General features: G+C 40.9%; 1 protein-coding gene across 1 annotated transcript in view; it reads left to right on the top strand.

Moving 5' to 3' along the window:
- Nucleotides 1–14,683, top strand: part of DZANK1 (double zinc ribbon and ankyrin repeat domains 1) — a 115,073-nt gene that overhangs the window by 39,059 nt on the left and 61,331 nt on the right. Inside the window, exon 6 of the mRNA XM_006860637.1 lies at nt 6,505–6,590. Coding sequence (XP_006860699.1) covers nt 6,505–6,590 — 86 coding nt within the window. The remainder of the gene's footprint in view (nt 1–6,504; nt 6,591–14,683) is intronic.

Raw genomic sequence — 14,683 nt, 5'->3', positions numbered from 1 at the left:
CTCTAGTCCTCTGTGGCTATGTCACTGACTCTGGGCCCAAGAGTCCAGGGGTTATTTTTTATTTAAGGTGTAAGGATTATCTCAGGGCTGAAGTTCACCTAGCCTCCATGTTTCCAGAAAATCTAGAGTCTATATAAGTTTATATTTTTTAAATGTACCCCAAGTGATTCTAATGGGCAGGCATAGTTGGAAGTTACGTTTGGTCGGGTCTTGAGTCTCACTGTAAGGATTTTGGACTTAATTCTAGCCATAAAGGTAATCCATTTGGAGGGCAAGACATGATCTCATTTACGTTTAAAATTTTCTTTTTGGCCATTGTCTGGATGTTAGACTGTAGAGAGGTAAGAGGAGGAACATTATTTTTAAGGATTTTTACCTCCAGCAAGAGATGATGGTGTGTTGGCTCAAGGTTGTAATGGTGGTGAAGATAGGAGGCAACTGAGTCCAGATACATTTTGGAGCATGAATTAGCATATGAGAAATCAGATGGACAGGATGGAGGGTATGGAGAGTCAGAGATTGTTCAGGATATATTGACTGAGCACATGGAGATGATACTCCCATTAACTGAGGTGGGGAAGACTTGGGAGTAGCAGGTGTGCAAAGTTCCATTAGGCTTCCAAGTGGAAATGTCAAGTAGACTACTGTGGGCACAAGTTCAAACTCAGGGGAGAGATCAGGATTGGAGATACATACTTGGAACTACTCATTATGTATGGCATTTAATGCTTGAGATTGAATGAGATCACTTGCCAAGGGTGTACAGAAAAATGAAGATAAGGTGACAGAAGACAAAAACCTTAGCTTAGCAGCTGAGCAGACAAGGAGGAGTCTAAGAAATAGGAAGGAAACCAGAAGAAGGTGCATCATGGAAGCCAAGAAAAAAAAGATCTTCAAAGAGAAGTGAGTAGTCATCTCTGTCAAATATTACTGAAGATTCAAATTAAAGGACAGAGAATTGTCTACTGGATTTTAAAAGATGGAGGTTATTGATGAACTTAATAAAATTTATATGAGTGCATGCTTACTAATGTATCATAGAAAGATTCCCTTATACTAGTTGTCTATTACTATTATTACATGATTTTGATTATTTTATTGTTTATTTAATTCAGTATAGATTTTTGGACTCTAAGGGCAACCCAGAAGCCTTTGCCCTCCTCCTCTGATCTGAGTCCTATGTAGAGTGTACTTGGAGTCACAAATTACAGACTTTCTCTTTAGTCACAATCGCTTCCTGTGTACCCATCATTCCAAGACTGTTCATACCTAACCATCAAATATAAAGGAGGTAAAGAACATGGTTACAAACCTGGGTGCACATCAGAATCACCCATGGGGAACATTGAATATATGTATAGATTCCCAGCTACCACCTCCTGCAATCCTCCTAGATGATCTGATTCCATTGGCTTGGGCTAGAAACCATGGATGACTTTGATGATCAGTCTAATATAAAAATCACTGGCCTAGAAGCTTCATTTCAACTCATACCCTTTCCTTTATTTCTATTGCTATGTGGTATAATCAGCCTGACCTCCTTGGTTCTTTCATTTACCAACACACTATATTTTCTGGAGCACCACAAAACCCAGAGGACCATAGACTCCGTAAGGCCAACTGTGGACCATATCATCAATTGCTCATAGGATAGTCAAGTTCAGGCTGAAGATGAAGAAAATTAAAACAAGTTCACAAGAGCTGAAATATGACCTTGAATATACCCTATCTGAATTTAGAGACCATCTCAAGATTTGATGCATTGGACAACAATTACTGAAGAGCGGAAGAGCTGTGGGATGACATCAATGACGTCATACCGGAAGAAAGCAAAAGGTCATTAAAAAGGAAAGAAAGAAAACACCAAGATGGATGTCAGAAGAGACTCTGAAATTTGGTCTCCAGTGTTGTTGTTGTTGTTGTTGTTGTTGTCAGGTGTCATTGAGTCGGAACCGACTCATAGTGACCCCATGCACAGTAGAATGAAACAATGTCTGATCCTGGGCCAACCTCACTACTGCCGCCACGCATGATGCCATCAATGATGCCACCTGGCTGATCCATCTCGTTGGGGGTTGTCCTCTTTTTCTCTGATCCTCCATCTTACCCAGCATGACATTCCTCTCCAGTGACTGTTCCCTCCTGACAATATGTCCAAAGTATGAGAGACGAAGTTTAGTCATCTTGGCCTCCAAGGAGCATTCTGGCTGCTCTTCCAAAACAGATCTATTGGTTCTTTTGGCAGTCCATGGCACCTTCAGTATTCTCCTCCAACACCACACAATTCAAAGGCATCAATTCTTCTATGATCTTCCTTATTCACCGTCCAGCTTTCGCATCCATATGAGGTTATTGAAAATACCATGGCTTGGGTCAGGTGCACGTTAGTCCTCAAGGTGACATCTTTGCTCTTCAACACTTTAAAAAGTTCCTGTGCAGCAGATTTGCCTAATGCAGTACGTCGTCTGATCTGTTGACTGCTGCTTCTGAGAATGTTGATAGTTGATCCAAAAAGAATGAAGTCCTTGACAACTTCAATCTTTTCTCTGTTGTTAAGAATGTTGTTTATTGGTCCAGTGGTGAGGATTTTTGTTTTCTTGACATTGAGATGCAATCCATACCGAAAACTGTGTTCCTTGATCTTCATCAGTAAATGTTTCAAGTCCTCTTCACTTTCAGCAAGCAAGGTGGTATCATCTGCATATCGCAGGTTGTTAATGAGCCTTCCTCCAATCCTGACGCCATGTTTTTCTTCATAGAACCCAGCTTCTTGTATTATTTGCTCAGTATACAGGTTGAATAAGTATGGTGAAAGAACACAACCCTGTCGCACACCTTTCCCAATTTTAAAACATTCAGTGTTCCCATGCTCTGTTCGTACAACTGCTTCTTGGTCCAGAAATCTCCAGTGTAGAGGTGCTAAGATGAGTAGAAGAAATGAGGAGGTAAAAGAGAAAAACTGAAAATTTCAAAGAGCAGCTCGAGAAGACAAAGATAAGGATTATAAGGAAATGTGCAAAGACAGAGTCAGAAAACCAAAAGGGTAGAACACGCTTGGGATTTTGCAGGCTGAAAGAACTAAAGAAAAGATTCAAGCCACTATTGCAATATTGAAGGATCCTATGGACAAAATGGAATCCTGTTGTGGCGCTGTGGGTTAATGTGCCAGACTGCAAAGCTGTTTGAACTGCAAGGTTGGCAGTTCAAGCTCACCAGCTGCTCTTCAGAAACCCTATCCAGGGTCACTATGGGTCAGCATCTACTCGATGGCACTTAACAGCAACAACAGATGGGCAAAATACTGAATGATGCAGAAAACATCAAAAGAACATGGACGGTGTTCACAGTCACTGTATTGACAAAGAAATGGTGGATGTTCAACTATTCAAAAAGGTAGTATATGATCAAGAACCAATAGTACTGAAGGAAAAAGTCTAAGGTGCACTGAAGGTGAAAAACAAGACTCCAGGAGTTGATGGGATGCAAATTGAAATCTTTCAACAAATTGATTTAGCACTGAAGGTGCTCATTCATCTATGGCAAGAAATTTGCAAGATATAGTACCTGACCAACCCTTTGGAAGAGATCTCTATTTGTGTCCATTCCAAAGAAATGTCCTAACAGAATGCAGAAATCATTGAATAATATTAATATCACATGCAAGTAGAATTTTACTGAAGATAATTCTAAAATTGCTGCAGCAGTACATTGACAGGGAACTAGAAGAAACTCAAACTGGATTCAGAAGAGGGCATGAAACTAGGGATAGCATTGCTGACATCAGATGGATTTGGCTGAAAGCAGAAAATTCAAGAAAGATGTTTAATTGTGGTTTCTTGACTACACAAAGGCTTTTGACGGTGTGGGTCATGAGAAGCTATGGATAACATTTGAAGAATGGGTATTCCAGAACACTTGATTGTGCTACTGAGAAATCTCTACATAGACCAAGAGCCAATCATTCGACGAGACAAAAAAGGATACTGCATAGTTTAGAATTAGGAAAAGTGGCTGGCCCACGCACGCCTGCCGCTCCCCGCCCCTCCGGCCTGTGCATGCCCGCCACCCCGCCCGCTGGCCCTTAACTTGTTGACACTTAACAACAACATACAAATGGATGTCACCAAATGGAATACATAGAAATCAGTTGACTATGTCTGTGTGATGAGATGGTGGAAAAGCTGCAAGTCATCATTCAAAACAAGGCCAGGGGCAGACTGGAAAAGACCATCACTTGCTCATATGCAAGTTCAGATTGAGCCTGAAGATTAAAACAAGTCCACAAGAGACAAACTATGACCTTGAACATATCCCACCTGAATTTAGTTGTCATCTCAAGAACAGATTTGATGCATTAGATGCTAATGACTGAAGACCAGAACATTTGTAGGGTGACATCAAGAGCATATCATATAGGAAGAAAGCAAAAAGTCATTAAAAAAACCAACAACAACAAGAAAGAAGTAAAAGAATGAAATGGATGTCAGAGGAGAGACTCTGAAACTTTCCTTCCAGCATAGAGATACTAAAGCAAATGGAAGAAGTGAGGAGGTAAAATAGCTGAACAGAAAAATTCAAAGGACAGCTCAAGAAGATAGAGTCAAGTAGTATAATGAAAGGCATAAAGATCTGGACTTAGAAAACCAAAAGTAAAGACTATGCTCATCATTTCTCACACCAAATGCACTGAAGAAAAAATTCAAGCCTCGACTTGAAATATTGAAGGATTCTATGGGCAAAATATTGAACGATGCAAAAAGCATCAAAAGAAGAGGGAAGGAAAACAGAAATGGTTGATGCTCCACCATTTGAAGAAATAGCATATGATCAATAACTAATGGTACTGAATGAAGAAGTTCAAGGTACACCGAAGGCATTGACAAAGAACAAGACTTTGGGAATTGATGGAAATACAAATAGCAATATTTAACAAACTGATGCAGCACGGGAGGCACTCACTCATTTATGCCAGGAAATTTGGAAGACAACTATCTGGCCAACTGACTGGAAGAGATCCACACTTGTGCCCATTCCTGAGAGGGGTGACCCAACGGAATGCTAATATCATTGAACAATATCATTAATATCACATGCAAGTAAATTTTTGCAAAAGATAATTCAAACTCAGCTGCAATCAACAGGAAACTGCCAGAGGTTCAAACCAGATTTAGACAAGGATGTGAAATGAGAGTATCACTGCTGACATCAGATGAACCTTTACTGAAAGCAGAGAATACTAGAAAGATGTTTGTCTGTGCTTTATTGACTAGGCAAAGTTTTTCCAATTGTGTGGATCTTGACAGGCTACGGATAATATTGCAAAGAATGAGTATCCCAGAACACTTAATTGTGCTCATAAGGCAGTTGTTCAAACAGAATAAGAGGGCACTGAATAGCTTAAAATCAGGAAGGGTATGCACCAGGGTTGTGTTCTTTCATCATACTTATTTAGTCTGTATGCTGAGCAAATAATCCAAGAAGCTGGTATATATGATGAAGAACATGGCATCAGGATTGGAGGAAGACTCATTAACAACCTATAATACACAGTTGATACAACTTTGCTTGGTGGAAGTGAAGAGGACTTAAAATACTTACTAATGAAGATCAAAGACCACAATGCCTTATAAATGGGTTGCACTTCACTGTAAAGAAAACAAAGATACTTACAACAGGACTAATAAATAACATCATGATAAATGGAGACAAGTTTGAATTTGTCAAAGACTTCATGTTGCTTGCATCCGCTATCAACACTCATGGAAGCAGCAGTCAAGAAATCAGATATATTGCATTAGGCAAATCTTCGGCACAATACAACTTTAAAGTGTTCAAGAGCAAATATGTCAGTTTGAGGACTAAGGTATGCCTGACCCAAAGCATGGTATTTTCAGTAGGCTCATACGCATATTAAAGTTATACAATGAATAAGGAAGACCGTAGAAGAATTGATGCGTTTGAGTTATGGCGTCGGAGAAGACTGCTAAAAGTACCATGACTCCTGAAAAACCCAAACAAATCTATGTTGAAAGAAGTACAATTAGAGTGCTCCTTAGAAGTCAGGATGGAGAGATTTCATCTCTTATATTGCAGACATATTATCAGGAAGACCCAGTCACTGGAAAAGAACATCATCGTTGGTAAAGTGTAGTAAGTAGGGTCAGCAAAAAAAGAGGAAAATGTGTTTGTACAGTGGCAGCAGCTAGGGACTTAAGCAAAACAATGATTGTGAGTATGACCCAGTATGGGACAGTGTTTTGTTCTGTTGTGCATTAGTTGGAACTGAATCTACAGCAACTAACATTAACAATTATGATGTTATATTAAGTAGCTTTTCACATATTGGACTATGGAGTAATTATCAGTTATGACCTTCCCAATCATGTTTTGTAAAAGGTGTATATAATCAAGTAAATCATTACAATGTTTTTTAAATGAATTTTTTTTGTACCATGGCTTTATTATATTGTATTAATTTGTGTTTAAATATCTTCTTAATTTCAGTTTTCTAGTTTTGCACACATGACTGGTCAGAAGAGTTTAACAAGCACAGAGATCATGAGAATTCAAAGAGAGACAGATTTTCTCAAGTAAGTATTGCTGTTGAGTTGTTTGACTCATGGCAACCCTGTATAGGGTTTCCGAGGATTGGCTGGTGAGCTTGAACCACTGACCTTGCGGTTCAAACTGACCTTGCAGTCCAGTGCATTAACCTGCAGCACCACACCAGGGCTCTTAGAAGCTGACAAATTCTAAGTCCATTGGTCAGATGTCATACTGGAGGCTTTTCTGACTCATAGCTACAGGGGTTGAAGAACCAAAGATTGTCAGGTCAGACAGCAGGCAGCTGGCTACAGAGGTGAATGAATCCAAGGTTAGCTACTGACTCACAGCCTACAGATGTTAATGACTCTCTAATCAGCAGACAATACAGCAGGCCTCTGGCTCATGTTCAAAGAACTGGAGGTCAGGTGATAAGCCAGATGTAGGCTCCATATCCACTAAAAAGCAAAAGAACTTTACCAGAGCTTCCACATCGATTGGAAGCAGGCAACAAACCCCTGAGGAAACTCCTTTCCAATTGATTGGCTGTTTATAGAAGATCATGGAATGGAATTGAGGTCCCAGAAGTTAATCCATTTATATACAGTCAACTGATCTTTGACAAAGACCCCAAACACATTAAATTGGGAAGAGATAATCTCTTCCATAAATGGTTCTAGCAAAACTGGAAATCGATTTGCAGAGGAATGAAACAAGACTCACACCTCACACCGTATACAAGAACAAAATCAACATGGATTAAACACCTAAATGTAAAACCTAGACTATAAAGATCAACAATGAGAACCTAGGAACCTAGGAGCACAACTCAGGGACTCTACTACAATGAGAACCTAGGAACATGCTCAGGGACTCTAATACATGGCATACACATACTATTAAACATTACAAAAACCTCATAAGAAGTAGAAGTCAAATAGATGCCTGGGACCTCCTAAAAATTAGAAACTATGTGCAGCAAAAGTTTTCCCCAAAAGTGCATAAAGGGAGCCCCCAGCCTGGGGCTGTGGATTGAAACATAGGCTTAATGGATATGTGAGGAAGAATAAGATATATATACCTATACATCACAGAAATATGAGGGTGAGTCAAAAAATATCCGCACTCTAGCTGTAGAATTTATTTTAACCAACTTTTAGAAATGACGAATATATAATTTTTGACATAATCCCCTTCAGGTTGGAAGGTAATCAAAATGCAACTTGGGAAGAGCTGCCCCCTCAAAATGTTGACTGTGATAATGCAAATGGAGTAAAGTTTTCGGGACCTTCATTTGCTGATGGCACACAACTCAAAATAAGGACTAATAGCTGCAAACATCTATTTATAGTCAGAACATGGAATGTATGGAGTATGAATATAGGAAAATTGGAAGTTGTCAAAAATGAAATGGTACATTTAAAGATCAATATATCCTAAGCATTAGTGATCTGAAATGTATGGGTACTAGTCAGATTGAATCTGACATTCATATGGTTTAATATGTCAGGAATGACAAATTCAAGAGAAACAGAGTAGGATTCATCATTAAAAAGAACATTTCAAGATCTATCTTGAAGTATAATGCTGTCTGTGATAGAATAATATCCATACACCTACAAGGATGACCTATTAATACCAGTATTATTCAAATTTATGTACCAGTCATTAAAGCCAGACCCAAAAAATACAAGCAAGATTTTCCCAAGCATCCAGTGTATTAGAAGCAGGCAACACCCCTGAAGAAATGTCCTTTCAGTTGATTGGCTGTTCACAGCAGATCTCATCATGGAGATGATTACATTGTATTTGTCTCAACCACCAAGACACTGAGAATCCTCACCCAGCATGTTGGCACACAACCTGAATTATCACAACCCTTTGTTGTTGTTGTTGTTAGGTGCTGTTGAGTTGGTTCAGACCTTATGCAAAACAGAATAAAACACTGCCAGGTCCTCCATCATCCTCACAATTGTTGTTGCATTTGAGCCTATTGTTGCTGCCATGTGTCAATCAATCTTTGTGGGGCCCTTCCTCTTTTTTTGTGGGCCCTCTATATTAGCAAGCATGGCACGATCCATTTTTTTGACATGTCCGAAATATGCGAAATGAAGTCTCTTCATCCTGGCTTCTAAGGATCGCTTCTTCCAAAACAGATTATCAACCCCCTCTGGCAAGCTCTGAGTCCTGGTTTGGTGGTATAGGATGAGCACTGGACTGATAAGTGCAAGGTCAGCTGTTCAAACCCACCAGTCACTCTCAGAAACCTGATACAAGATTGCTATGAGTCACAACCAACTTGATGGCACATAGCAACAACTAGCAGACTCTTATTTATCCTGTACTGTCTAGCTTTGGTCACACCATTTTTGACGTATCCCTGTGCTTTACATTCACTTGCTATTCATGTTGTTGTTGTTATGTGCTGTGGAGTCGGTTCCGACTCATAGCGACCCTACACAGGGTTTCATAGTGCATTTAAAACAAAACAACAACAAAAAAAACTTGTCTTATTATTTTGTTGTTTTGCAACATGTTTTTTATGGTTGTTCTTCATTAATCTGCGCTCTTACAGGGAAATTTTAAGTCTCTTTTCATCCCTTTTCTGTCTTCAGAGCTGATGCTTATTCTCCCATTTGTTGAATGAATGGAAAGATAAAAGCAATGAGATAGACTATTCTTTGGACTGCTGAGTAGCACCTCATGAGCTTTGAGAATAGAAAGAAGGAGACTTTTTGTCCTGGTGGACCCAGAAAGAAGACATGTTGAAATGTTGGTAATATGATCTGGGGAGGAAGGACAGAAGGAGATAAAGAGTGTGAGAAGTGAACTCAATTACAAAGGCTGATGGTAGTTGGGAGGCCATGGTGGAGACTGGTACAGGCAACTAAGCAATTCTCTGCACAGTATCCAAACATCAGAGGAGTTGAGTGACTAGACAGATAAGTCACCGGATGAGGGGCGAAATTGGCCTGAAAAGGCATAGGTACAACAGTGTTTTGATTATTAACAGTATTAAAAGGCAATGCAATTCCAGGAATACATTCACTTTGACTGATAGAACTCAGGCAGCTGGGAGCTAAATGATTTGGATCCAACTGCCTATGAAAGGGAACCAGATGTTGCTGGGCAGGGTCATGAAATTCTAACTAGGTAGGCAAAGACAAAATCAGAGCCTGAGTGATGGCTAGCCTCTAGAGTATCAAGTAAAATGACCTGTTATTCTGACTGGGATCATTTGTCAGGCAGGAAGTTAGAAAAGTTGTTCTTATTAGGTGCCATCGAGATGGTTCCAACTCCTAGTGACCTTATGCACAACAGAACAAAACACTGCCCGGTCCTGTTCCATCCTCACAGTTCTTGTTAAGCTTCTGCTCCTACCACTGTGAATCCATCTTGTTGGCGGTTCCTTCTTTTTCGCTGACCTTCCACTTTACCTAGCATGATGTCTTTCTCCAGGGACTGGTCCTTCCTGATAACCTGTCTGAAGCGTGAGAGGTGAAGTCTTACCATGCTGTCTTCTAAGGAGCATTCTGGCTATACTTCTTCCAACACAGATTTGTTTGCTCTTTTAGCAGTCTGTGGGACTTTTAATATTCTCCTCCAACACCATAAGTAGAATGCATTAATTTTTCTATGGTCTACTTCATTCACTATCCAACTTTACCTTGAATATGAAGACATTAAAAAATACCATGGCTTAGGTCAGGTGCATATATTAGTCCTCAAACTAACATCTTTGCTCTTCAAAACTTTAAAGAGGTCTTGTGCAGCAAATTAGCCTAATGCAATGTGTCATTTGATTTCTTGAACACTACTTCCATGAATGTTGATAGTTAATCTAAGCAAAATGAAGTCTAACAACTTCAATCTTTGCTGCATTTATCATGATGTTAATTATTGGTCCAGTGATGAGGATTTTTGTTTTTTTCACATTGAGGTGCAACCCATGCTGAAGGCTATGATCTTGGATCACCATCAGTAAGTATTTTAAGTGGTCTTTGCTTTCAACAAGTAAAGGTTATATCATCTACCTATCAATGATTGTTAATGAATCTTCCTCCAATTCTGATGCCCTGTTCTTTATCATATAATCCAGCTTCTCTGATTATTTGCTCAATATACAAATGAATAGATATAGTGAAAGAATACAATTCTGGTTCACACCTTTCCCAATTTTAAACCATTCATTGTTCCCTTGTTCTGTTTGAACGACTGCCTCTTGGTCTATATGCAGGTTCCTCATAAGTACAATTAAGTGTTCTGGAATACTTTGCAATGTTGTCCATAGCTTTTCATGATCCACATATTTCAAAGCCTTTGTGTAGTCAATAAAGCACAGATAAACATCTTTCTGGTATTATCTGCTTTCACCTAATATCTATTATGTGATAATTTTCATGGGAGAACATTAGCTTCACATCCTGTCATGTATCATTCCCTTGCCATGGTTGTAATCCCCTCCATGCATCATCCATCATCCAAATGGTATACCCTGCAAGCCTGACCCCCGGTCGTCCGCACACAGCCCCTCTCCCTCTCTGGGTCCAAAGTCCCCAGCTACTCCATCTCCCCTCGTAATCGTCTCTACCTGCATATCTGGCACCACTGCTTCTCTGGGTAGGGTTCCATTCTCCACTCTTCTCACTTGATGGTCCCAGGGACCTCCGCTCCTAGACTGAAAAGTTAATCACTCCCCTCCCTTTGCCACAAAACGTCTACCTTTACATTTCCAGCCCTTGCAATCAGTCCTGATAACAATTATTCACTATTGTATTTGCAAGACACCTATCCGCATCTCCTTTCATCAGCCCCGACTAGACAGATTGGATACTACTCAGTGGAGATTCTACCTTGCTCCATGCCTTCTGGATCTAGGTTACCTCTTGAAAGCTTGTAAGACCAGTCACTTATTGCCTCTGTAGCCCCCCAATTCTGGGTAGCCAATGTCCAAGTTGCCCTTCCCTGTCCTCTCCGTGTGCGGAGGGGATGGAAGTGATCCTTGCTGTGAAGATATGTTCCCTCTTTTGAGCTATTGCTTCCATAGGTGTGTGTCAAGTTCATAAAATTGTATCAGATTATTCTTTTTCACCTCTTCTTTCTTCTTCTGGTTGAGCTCTGATCATCGAGCCATTTAAGCCGGGTCAGGTAGGTATTATCTGCAAGTGTGGGTGTAATTATGCATGTTCCCTCTCTTCTTGTCAGCTGGACGCTTCACTCTCCACTCTAGTCCTATGTGACTATGTCACTGACTCTGGGTCCAAGAGTCCCCTGGACTTGCCACAGTGCTGGCCAACCAGGTCTCTATCTGGGTTCACAGGAGTCTGTTGAGCATTGTAGGGTTTAGCTTGCAGCTTCATTGCTGCTTTTCCCTCATTTCCCTTTATCAGTGACGAATGTGGTCACCAATCAGAGTGTATATTCCCATTGAGTCTTAGTCTTAGAAGGGGGTTTGCCCTGAGGGGGACCCAACACTTACCTTGATGTCTCCTGGGCGAGCCACTTGTTTGTTCTTGTAGTAATCAGTTGGTCTGCCTATATTGTTTTGTATTTTTCCTGTCATTCTTTCTTTCAGGAAGTATCTTCTGTTCTTCTGGCCGCTCCAGGCTGGTCTGCTTGTCCTTTCAAGTGGAAATTTCCCCTCATAAGATTCTGGATGTTGTTCAGGATTCCACCTATGGTCTTGTGTAATGCGAGGCTCTACAGGAAGCCTCCTTCACTGAGCATGTTGTAGCCCCATTTTATGTATTCCAATCAGTTACAGGCAGAAGACGGACTTAGAAGCTTCCTATGGTGGTATTTCTGCCTATTCATTTCTCTCCCCCTCCAGTGTCTATTTTATAGTGGTATGCCAGGGAAACCAAGATTCAAAAGACAGCCAAGCATCTTAACATTAATTCCCCCCTATACTCCATTCCAACCATGTCTCAATCCTGTATCCCAGAGCCCTGTTTTTCCAAAGTTGTGCATTCATCACTATTTGCCTCTGTCCCACTTCACCTTCACATTCATCCTATTGTATTTCATTTCATTGCAATGATTACAATCCCCTCCATGCATCATCAAATAACTAAAAGATACACCCCACAGGCCCGCCACCCTGGCTGTCAGCAAACAGCCCCTCTCCCTCCCTGAGTCCCGTGTCCCCAGCCACTCCTTCTGTCCACGCCATCATCTCTGTCTCCATGCCTGGCTTCACTGCCTCTCTGGGTAGGGTCACACTTTCTGCTTTTCACTCTTGATGGTCCCAGGAACCTCCACTCCTGGGCTGTAAAATCCATCACTCTCCTCTTTTGCCAAAAAAAAAAAAGAGAGAAAAAAAATCTGCCTCTACATTTCCGACCCTCACAGTCAGTCCTGGCGGCAGGTATTCACTATTGTACCACAAGAGTCTTATCCCTATTTCCTTTCATCAGCCTGGTCCCAACATTTTGGAACTCATTCAGTGGAGGTTCTGCCTATCCCTACCTCCTCTGGAACTAGACTCCCTCTTGAAAGCTTGTAAGACAGTCACTTCTTGCCTTTATAACCCACCCCACCTTTTGGGTCTGGGCAGTTTCCAGCCACCCTCAAGGTATTCCAGTCAGTTATAGTCTAAAGACTGGCCTACATGTTTTCTGTTGTGATGTTTCTGGCTATACCCCCCACCCTCTCAAGCGTCTATTTTACAGTGGTAGGCAAGGGAGCCATGATTCAAAAGACAGCCAAGCATCCTAACGTTATTCCCCCTTTCCCCTTTCAAGCCATGCCTCAATCCCTGTATCCTGATACGTTGTCATTTACCTCTGTCCCACCTAGCCCATGCGAACCTGCCCAACCTTTCTCCCATCCACCTTGTTCTTCTTTTTCCCACCCCCCTTCTTGTGTATTGCCAGCCCCACCCCCAAGCTCCCAGGCTCTCCTGTGTGTATTCCCTACCCTGTGCTCCTTCTTCTCTTCCCTCCCCACCTCTCATCCCATACATACCGGTGATCAGCACTTAATATATTTAGATTTTGGGTTGGTTCTTTTTCCTAGTCTTTTACAATAATGGTCTTATGCAGTATTTCTCCTTTTGTGACTGACTAATTTCACTCAGCATAATATCCTCAATGTTCATCCATGTTATGCGATGGCTTGCAGCTTCCTTGTTGTCCTTCAAGGTAGCATAGTATTCCATTGTGTGTATGTTCCACAATTTGTGTATCCATCCTTCAATTGATGGGCATTTTGATTGTCTCCATTTTTTTGCTATTGTAAATAGTGCTGCTATGAACATTGGTATGCATATATCTACTCGTGTTATGGCTCGTATTCCTTGTGGGTAAATACCAAGTAGAGGAATTGCTGGGTCATAAGGCATTTATATTTCCAATCTTCTGAGAAGCGAAATATTGCTTTCCAGAGTGGATGGACCATTTTGCAGCCCCACCAACAATGTAGGATGGTCCCAGTTTTTCCGCATCCTCGCCAGCGTTTGTTGCCCTCTGCCTTTTTGATCTTTGCTGTTTTTGCTGGTGTGAGATGATATCTCATTGTTGTTTTGATTTACATTTCTCTGATGGCTAGTGATCATGAACATTTCTTCATATGTTTGTTGGCCATCCGGATCTCCTCCTTGGTGAAGTGTCTGTTCATGTCCTGTGCCCTTTTTTTTTTTTTTTTAAGCTTTTATTGTGAATTGAGTGATCGTTTACATGGAAGAACATAGGTTTTGCATTCATCCAACCATATTTTGTTTCACTGCAATTATTATAATCTCCTCCATGTGTCATCATTTAACAGTATTTGCTTCTATTCCCTCTGTTTTGTTTTTTAGTGTTTTATTGTGAATTATATGATAGTTTACATGGGAGAACATTAGTTTTATATTCATTCTATTGTACATCGTATCATTGCCATGGTTTCAATCCCCTCCATGCATCATCAACCAACCAAAGGTTATACCCTGCAAGCCTGCCCCCTACACTATCCCCCTCCCCCAAGTCTTTAGCACATAGTCACTCTCCCTTTCTGGATCTAAAGTCCCCAACTGCTCCATTGCTCCGCGTCATTGTCTCTGCCTCCATCTCAGGCATCACTGCTTCTCAGCGTAGGGTCCCACTCTTGCCTCTTCTCCGTTGATGGTCCTAGGGACCTCAGCTCCTAGACTGGAAAGTTA

This window comes from Chrysochloris asiatica, unplaced genomic scaffold (genome assembly GCF_000296735.1).
Source record: "Chrysochloris asiatica unplaced genomic scaffold, ChrAsi1.0 scaffold00039, whole genome shotgun sequence".
Lineage (NCBI taxonomy): Eukaryota > Metazoa > Chordata > Mammalia > Afrosoricida > Chrysochloridae > Chrysochloris > Chrysochloris asiatica.
This window is presented reverse-complemented; position numbering and strand designations above follow the sequence as displayed.